General features: G+C 40.1%; 1 protein-coding gene across 3 annotated transcripts in view; it reads right to left on the minus strand.

Annotated features, from left to right (window-relative positions):
* The window catches only part of LIMA1 (LIM domain and actin binding 1), an 89,280-nt gene that overhangs the window by 36,809 nt on the left and 43,289 nt on the right, over window positions 1–9,182 (minus strand). For 2 of the 3 annotated variants that reach the window (XM_019662281.1, XM_019662280.1), the window contains exon 4: window positions 3,112–3,576. In XM_019662281.1, the coding sequence (XP_019517826.1) occupies window positions 3,112–3,576 (465 nt within the window). Of the gene's footprint in view, window positions 1–3,111; window positions 3,577–4,560; window positions 4,608–9,182 lie in introns of those variants that run through there. The other variant, XM_019662282.1, reaches the window with a different exon arrangement.

A 9,182-nucleotide genomic window follows, 5' to 3' on the forward strand; every position in this document is an offset into this window, starting at 1 on the left:
GCAGTGGGGCTGGCCAGCAGCTGGCGTGAGCTGCTGTGAGCCGCTGTGAGCAGCCATCCAACGGGCGGCGAGGGACTGCCTCAGCCGGGAAGAGCACAATGATAATACCAACACGGGCCAGTGAAGCGACATCCTCCACAACTAGACTGAAGAACAAAAGGACAGCAACTTGTCTGTTCCTGTTCCCCTTCCCCAATTCCCCAATGCTGTTCCCCTCCCCAATTCCCCAATAAAATCTTAAAAAAAAAAAAAGGTGAAATTCTAGTTGATGTCATTTGCATCAAGGTTATAACATTTTTCCAAGTATTTTCCTAGAATAAGGCAGTGGCAAGTCAAGGAGGCTGCATTTCAAGGGTTCCACTGGTTGCTATATAGCCACAGCCTCCTTTCTCAATGACACCCAGCAAGGCTGTGAATCTTGGTAGATTTGCCTCTGGAGCAGGACTTGCTACCTGAATCCAGATCAGGCACACCATGTTTTTCTGCATGAGCATCTTACTTGGAATTGGGATGAGTCCCTTCTCTGTCACTGTGAGATGTATGACCTTAGATGAGTCCCTTGGTTTCTTTGGGTCTCAGTTATCCCACCTGTAAAACGAAGAGGCTGGGTCGAATGAGCACTAATGTTGAAATCTTGGCAGGGGAATCTTTATCTTAAAAGTAGGAGGAAGTTTGGTAGAAGACATCAGTGGGGCTGGAAATATGGACTACCCGGCTATGTATAGCCTCCAAGGAAGGAAAGAAATTCCTAGGCTGAGAGCTTCTCAGAAAAGTGGTAGCCAATCATTATGGAAATGAGTGCCCAAATAGCACAGGTTTAAAAAAGTGGCATATTTGATGCTTGAAGGGAACCTGAATATGTAACTGATGGTGATATTGGTCTGCATTTCTGTGTCCTAGGTGTAAGTGGAAGAGGCTGAGAAAAGGTGGAATGCATTTCTGGGAATCCAGGCTTTCATATAACCTGATCCCACTATGTGCTAAAGGAACAAATTTACCCACTTGGTCCTGAATGTTTCTCTAACTTGCTTACCCTGGTAGAATGTAAGTATTCTTTCACCTGGTCAGTTGCTTCTCTAAATTTATATGGACATTTCTCCCTGTTCTTCAGGAGATAATTTAGGCTTCTTACAAGTCTAGTGGATCTTAAAAGCAACCCTCTGTCATTAGTAGAAAAACTGGCGTGATTTGAATAAAGTCTGTAGTTTAGTTAATAGTGTTGCACCAATGTTAATTTCTTAAGTTTTGATAAAAGTACCATAGTTAAATAAAATGTTAACATTAGGAGAAGCTAGGTGGGTGGAGGTATATGGGAACTCGCTGTACTATCTTAGTAACTCTACTGTAAATCCAAAATTATTTCAAAATAAAAAGTTTGTTAAAAAAATAGTAACCCTCCCTCAACTTGATGTCTTCCTCTAGCTATTGCCGTCTCTTGCATTTCATAGTTAAGGGTCTTGAAGGCAGTCTGTAGTTGCTATTTCCACTGGATTGCTTTCCATTCACTCTAATTCTACCACCAAAACACTTCTGAAGTAGCTCGCATCAAGATTACAAATTCCCTCTTTAAAATTTTCATTTCATTACCTTATTTTCAGCTTCTTATTTTTCTCAGTTACAAAAGTAATAAAAAATAGTTAGTGGGAGGAAAAAAGTCACAATCAATATAAGAATGTATATGTGCCTTGAATATATTCTATAATTTCTGCTATTTGACACCCCCACCCCTCCTAACCAAGGTATCCACAGTTAACAGTTTGGTGCATACGCTCTCAATTTCCCTCCTATTTTCATACACTACATTTTTTTTNTTTTTTTTTTTTTTTTTTTTTTTTTTGCTAAGACCATAAAGAAGGAAGAGGGAGTTGGCAGGCCTAGAGGACTAAATATTGGGAGGGATGCAAGTTTAAGTCATAAAACTGCTTTGGGGTTACATCTCTTGCCAGTTGGTTTTAGTGTTAAAATAGAGCTAAAACTCATTCACAGAGGAGGGTTCTAGGTTTGCAAACCTTTAAAAATTCTTTCTACATCCTCAAATAGATGGTCCCTAACACATTCAAGAACTTTTCTAGGCAGCAAAGCTCCAGGAACTATATGGGAAGAGACTGACGAAGTCACCCCCAACACAACTGAAGATTAGGATAAGTTATTTAATTTTTCTCTCAGAAAGAATGCTTCATACCATTACTTCACAAATATAGGGATTTGGGCCAAATATTTAGCTTTAAAAAAATTCAGTTTTCCCATCTAGATGGAATCTAGAATAAATGATGCCTTTGCTTCCCATCAGATCTGTTTATTTCATTATGACTGCTGTAATAAACCATCCTCATGTACAAAGCCAGATATGCAGGAAAGTATGAGAAAACTGGAAAAATTTACCAGTTCTGCGGCCCCTGGATTGTGTTATAAGTCACCAGCATATGTAACTCATTTTCTAGTTAAGTAATTCCCTCTGGGGACCTGGTCTGCAATCCACACGAAGGATCAAATTTCATTAGCAGTCGCAGGAAAATGCAACCCTGTGCATTTGCAAGTCAAAAATCCTGAAGGCTTCAGCTAGTCTGGCTATCTTCATTGATTTTTCCTGGGAGAAGATTTTAGCTGATAGAAAACATTTGTTGGAAGGCACAGACGAGGAAGTTGAGAAGAGAAGGGATTCAGCTAGCACAGAGACAACTAAACCTCAGTCTTAATGTTAAACTCTGGCCTTAACACTCAGCCTGCAGCTGTGTCCAAGAGGAGACCGATTCAGCAGTAATTCCACACCCCACCACCCCCCAAGCAACAAATGACAAAAGACACAGGAAGACAAATTAAAAGGGCAAGCGTACAAAAACACATAATCCAACAAGCATCAGACTCTCTTCATTTCTAGATATCAATCTGAAACCCAGTGTGCGCTTGATTTCACATGAAATTGGGTGGGAGACTCATAAATCTTAGCATCTATGCAAATAATTCGAGATTTTTAATGAACTCAGTTAACTTAAATCAAAAGAAGCACTGACCACATGTTCGCCACTACTCAGACTGTCTGGATTAGAAAACCAGATTTGTTTATTTAGTTGAATTGGCTTTCTGAAGTTTTAAACCCTCCCCAATCCTTACCTTGGTTTGAGCTGGTTCGCCTTTCTCAAACATCATCTTAAGCCTGTTCAGCGGAACATTGTATTTCTCTATTTTGTTTGCAGCTTCTGTGTTTTCACTGATTTCAGGTTTTCCGACTTCATGCCTGGATTCTCCCAGACAATTTTCCATTTTTTTACTTTCTGTTGAGTGGTCTTTAAGATGCTCACTGTCCTCGATGCGGGGATACGGATGCTGAATAGGGGCTTCAGGAGGTGATCCAAGTCTAGGTCTGGGGTGGACTCGCTCCTCTCGGTTAGCTCCGGCCCCAGGGGCAGAGTTGCTTACCACTTCAGCAGGAGGACGGTCGCCTCTGTGCCTGACCTCGGGGCTGCTGTTTCGCAGGGAGTCTGTGAGAGACTCGGCTCCCGGCGTCGGGTTCTCCCACTTCTTCTTTAACACAGTCAGGGTCCCCCTTCTAAAGTGCTGGGGGAGATTTTCAGTGTTCTAGAAGAACAAAAAGTAAGTGCCAGTTATAACTTGCCTGCTGAAACATTCAAACATGTTGTTATTTGTAAAATGAAAGTTAAACTCCAAGCTGCTCCAGGTCCACTGGCGTTTCAGACAGCTGTGAACAGTTACAGCCCTGCCACATGGAGAAGGCATCCACCCCAGGAGAGGGAGAGGGGAAGAGAGAAAAAGTCAGGAGCTGAAGCAGGAAGTGATAAAACAGGATAGCCTTATAAGGACAAAATGAGAAGAAAGGAGAGCCCAGATCTAATGATGGTTACATTGGAGGCAGGAGATTTCTTTCCAAAGATTAATGGAAAAAAAACCCCAAAATACTAGGTACTTTAAACACTGTAAAAATGCATTAATAAAAGTTCATCATTACACGTCCCCAAATTACATGGTGAATCCTGTTTTTTATTTTTCTTCTTTAAAACAAGACAAAGATGCAGTATAGCTGAGTCTATGTAGTACATTAACTGTGGATAGTAGCATCAAGGATGGAAACTATTTGTTAAAATTTAAAGAAGTTATCAGCCTTTTCCATGTTTTTGCCTAAATGATATTTCATCATATCTGACATAATTTACATGCATAGAAACAAATTTTATTTTTACATAAGAATCTAATTCTCTTCCTGCTCTCTTCTCTACATGTATACATTCTCAGTTATCAGAAAATTCACTATTTTACAGATCCTTTGATTGAAAATTATCCAGGCTTCATATGAAAACAACACCACTAACCACTCTCTTGATTGAAGAGCACACATTTACACATCAAAGAGAGTTCACTTTTCACCTGGGTCAAAATGGAATTAATTTCTGCATATAACACAGAAAACAATCTGGAAACTGTCAAAGTTGTTCCTCAATAACAGAGGAAATATGCTTGTTTAAATAAAATTCAATGTGCCATACTTGGAAAGTACCCCTAATTAAAACAGCACCACCTTCCCAACACCACCAACTCCAGTACTACCTTCTTGCCCTCCATTCCTGCAGTCTTTGACTCACTGGTCTTTCCACTAAGAAAGAAAAGACAAGCCACCTAGGACTGAAAGACTTCGGGGAATTAAACAGGATTAGCAGCTATATTGGGAATTAAGACTCTCACCCTATTACTCTTCTGAATACACTCTGAGAACAACTTCATCACGTAGCTGCAAGGCTTGAAAAAACAAAGTTACAGGTGAACAACTGCTTGATTTCAGTGTTTACATATTAGCTGACAAGAGTCACTGGGGGAAGCATGTATGGATCAGAGATAGAAGAAGCATGAAAAGTTTTCATATTGGGAAAGAGAGAATTTTTAAAAACCCACACAGTTCCGGAAGCTGGTGCTACCTTAACTGCCAGCAGCACTCTTGGCTCTGCACTATCCCTGCCACACAATGAATGAGTCATCTGGGTCTCCGACTTCACCTGCCCTGCCCTTGCCCTGCCCAAACAGGAGCCCTGAGAATCAAAGGGGCATTTTGCCTTGGTAACTGGACACTGCTTTTCTCATAAGATACTTGTGAGTGGAAAAAAGAAAATTTTAAAACAGTGTGATTCCATTTTATAATACACATGTATATTTATAAATACAAGCTGAGCAAAGTATTCTGGAAGAAAAGGTACCAGGATATTAAAGGGTTACCTTTGACTCATGGATTACGGGCACTTGTACTTTCTTTTCCTTTTTATAACATGGATTCATTATGTAATAAAAATGAATACAAACATCAAGCTATACTTCGTCTTCATATCACAAAAAAAGCTTCTACAGAATATTAAACAATTTTGATGTGATCGAAAGCAATTTGAAAATTGTCATTTCTACGTTACATGTGATGATCAGGAAGAGAGGGATGTGTGATAGAATACCCGCAGTGTCCCAAACAAGAGACTGGGCGGAGAACATCCCTTAGGGGACATTTTATTTTTGTTTGTTTTTTTGGTTTTTTTTGTTTTCTTTTTTTGGGGGACATTTTAACAAGGACTAAATATGCTTTTTTTATTAAAAGGGAGCTCATAAGCACACAAGTTCAAAAGCGCTGGAGAAGGGACAAAAAGGGGAAGGGCAGGGCTGTGTGGTCTGACAGCACTGAAGACCCTAAACCCTGACATCACCCCTGGTAGCAGCACCCAAGCTATGCCAGGTGTCCAGGTCTTTAGGATCCGAGGCAAGTAAAGATGGGGAAGAAGCAATGGCTACAGTCTTTCTAGGAAAGAAAGAGAAGAAGGTACAGCACAAAAGCAACAGCTAAGCAATTTGGGCAGCACAGTGAAAAGAGTATTGCGCTGAGATAGCCGGGGTTATCACTGGATAATGGACCACAGGCCACTTTTATTTTCTTCTCTTTCTTTATATGTATTCTCCATAATGAACATGTATTGCTTGTATGATCCAGCTCCCCGCAGCCAAGTGACATTGGGCAAGTTTCTTCATTTCTGGAAACTACCATACAAGGCTATAGTGGGAAATAATAAATGAGACTATATTAAAGCATGTAGTGTAGTATTTGACATAAATAGGTGACAATGGTTATAAAATAGGGTGATCCTCCCTATTCCTCCAGCTATACTTCACGATGGTGATCACCCACAGTATCCAGTCATCTCCCAAAAACTTGGGTTGTTGTCTCTTCCTGTTCTGTCTACTCTCTCTAGAGTCTCTACTGTTCTACAGTTGGAGGTGTGGGACATAAAATAAGGTGAAATTCGGGCCAGCTGAGTGGCACGTTGGTTAGGATTTGGCTTGGGATGCCAGCTTTGAGCAGCAGGGCCCGGGTTCAGATCCCACATGAGGGCCAGTGACGCTGCACCCTGTACAACTAAGATGGTGAACAACAGCTCGACCTGGAGTTGGGCTGCCATGAGTCGCCGGCGACAGCATAGGCTGCAGTGGGGCTGGCCAGCAGCTGGCGTGAGCTGCTGTGAGCCGCTGTGAGCAGCCATCCAACGGGCGGCGAGGGACTGCCTCAGCCGGGAAGAGCACAATGATAATACCAACACGGGCCAGTGAAGCGACATCCTCCACAACTAGACTGAAGAACAAAAGGACAGCAACTTGTCTGTTCCTGTTCCCCTTCCCCAATTCCCCAATGCTGTTCCCCTCCCCAATTCCCCAATAAAATCTTAAAAAAAAAAAAAGGTGAAATTCTAGTTGATGTCATTTGCATCAAGGTTATAACATTTTTCCAAGTATTTTCCTAGAATAAGGCAGTGGCAAGTCAAGGAGGCTGCATTTCAAGGGTTCCACTGGTTGCTATATAGCCACAGCCTCCTTTCTCAATGACACCCAGCAAGGCTGTGAATCTTGGTAGATTTGCCTCTGGAGCAGGACTTGCTACCTGAATCCAGATCAGGCACACCATGTTTTTCTGCATGAGCATCTTACTTGGAATTGGGATGAGTCCCTTCTCTGTCACTGTGAGATGTATGACCTTAGATGAGTCCCTTGGTTTCTTTGGGTCTCAGTTATCCCACCTGTAAAACGAAGAGGCTGGGTCGAATGAGCACTAATGTTGAAATCTTGGCAGGGGAATCTTTATCTTAAAAGTAGGAGGAAGTTTGGTAGAAGACATCAGTGGGGCTGGAAATATGGACTACCCGGCTATGTATAGCCTCCAAGGAAGGAAAGAAATTCCTAGGCTGAGAGCTTCTCAGAAAAGTGGTAGCCAATCATTATGGAAATGAGTGCCCAAATAGCACAGGTTTAAAAAAGTGGCATATTTGATGCTTGAAGGGAACCTGAATATGTAACTGATGGTGATATTGGTCTGCATTTCTGTGTCCTAGGTGTAAGTGGAAGAGGCTGAGAAAAGGTGGAATGCATTTCTGGGAATCCAGGCTTTCATATAACCTGATCCCACTATGTGCTAAAGGAACAAATTTACCCACTTGGTCCTGAATGTTTCTCTAACTTGCTTACCCTGGTAGAATGTAAGTATTCTTTCACCTGGTCAGTTGCTTCTCTAAATTTATATGGACATTTCTCCCTGTTCTTCAGGAGATAATTTAGGCTTCTTACAAGTCTAGTGGATCTTAAAAGCAACCCTCTGTCATTAGTAGAAAAACTGGCGTGATTTGAATAAAGTCTGTAGTTTAGTTAATAGTGTTGCACCAATGTTAATTTCTTAAGTTTTGATAAAAGTACCATAGTTATATAAAATGTTAACATTAGGAGAAGCTAGGTGGGTGGAGGTATATGGGAACTCGCTGTACTATCTTAGTAACTCTACTGTAAATCCAAAATTATTTCAAAATAAAAAGTTTGTTAAAAAAATAGTAACCCTCCCTCAACTTGATGTCTTCCTCTAGCTATTGCCGTCTCTTGCATTTCATAGTTAAGGGTCTTGAAGGCAGTCTGTAGTTGCTATTTCCACTGGATTGCTTTCCATTCACTCTAATTCTACCACCAAAACACTTCTGAAGTAGCTCGCATCAAGATTACAAATTCCCTCTTTAAAATTTTCATTTCATTACCTTATTTTCAGCTTCTTATTTTTCTCAGTTACAAAAGTAATAAAAAATAGTTATTGGGAGGAAAAAAGTCACAATCAATATAAGAATGTATATGTGCCTTGAATATATTCTATAATTTCTGCTATTTGACACCCCCACCCCTCCTAACCAAGGTATCCACAGTTAACAGTTTGGTGCATACGCTCTCAATTTCCCTCCTATTTTCATACACTACATTTTTTTTTCTATAAAATCATATTATACTTACAGTTCTGCACCTTGCTTTAATCATTTAATGTGCTTTTGATATCTTTCCATGTCAGTACATAAAATCTTAACCATATAGTAAAATACTATATATAATATATATATATATAATTTTATTATTAGTTTCACATGTACAGAACAATGCAATAGTTCTCCTTTTCACCCCTCACAAAATATTTTATATATTACTATTTTGGATGTATATGCCATAATTTACCATCCCTCACTGATGAATATCTGCATTATTTCAAATTTTCCAGTATTACCAAAAATCCTACAATAAATATCCTTTTAAGTTTATTTTATTTCACTTGTGAGTTTTTCTCAATGATGATTCCTAAAAGTAGAAATGCTGGATCAATGGGTATGAAATATACTTAATATTTTAATAGGTGTTGCCTAATTGGCTTCTCACTAAGTGTTGAGAGTTCCTATTTCCTCACACCTGAATATTATCCATTAAAAAAATCTCCCACTTGTTTAGATTACAATTTATATCTCATGATTACTTTAATTTACATGTCTTTGATTGTTAGCAAGGCTAAGCACGTTTTCTTGTTTACGTTTCTTCTTTAATTACCTATCCACCTTCTTTTATCTCAACTGCCAAATACAATGGACACTTCTGCTTTATTTTATTTGATCTGTCTATGACATTTGACATTACTGACCACTCCCCACTCTTAAAAATTCCTTCCTTCCATGGTTTATGTGACACCGCCTTTTCCAAGATTTCTTCCCATTCCTCTGGCCACTCCTCAGTTTTCCTTACAGGTTCTCTTCCTCTGTCCCTCCCTTCTGTGGTTCTCTTCTTGGCTCACTGTTCATATTCTCAGTAGATGATCTGGTTTCATGCCTCCCCCTGCCCCCCCAGCCCAGCTGTCT

This window comes from Hipposideros armiger, unplaced genomic scaffold, assembly GCF_001890085.2.
Source record: "Hipposideros armiger isolate ML-2016 unplaced genomic scaffold, ASM189008v1 scaffold_371, whole genome shotgun sequence".
In the NCBI taxonomy this organism is placed as follows: Eukaryota; Metazoa; Chordata; class Mammalia; order Chiroptera; family Hipposideridae; genus Hipposideros; species Hipposideros armiger.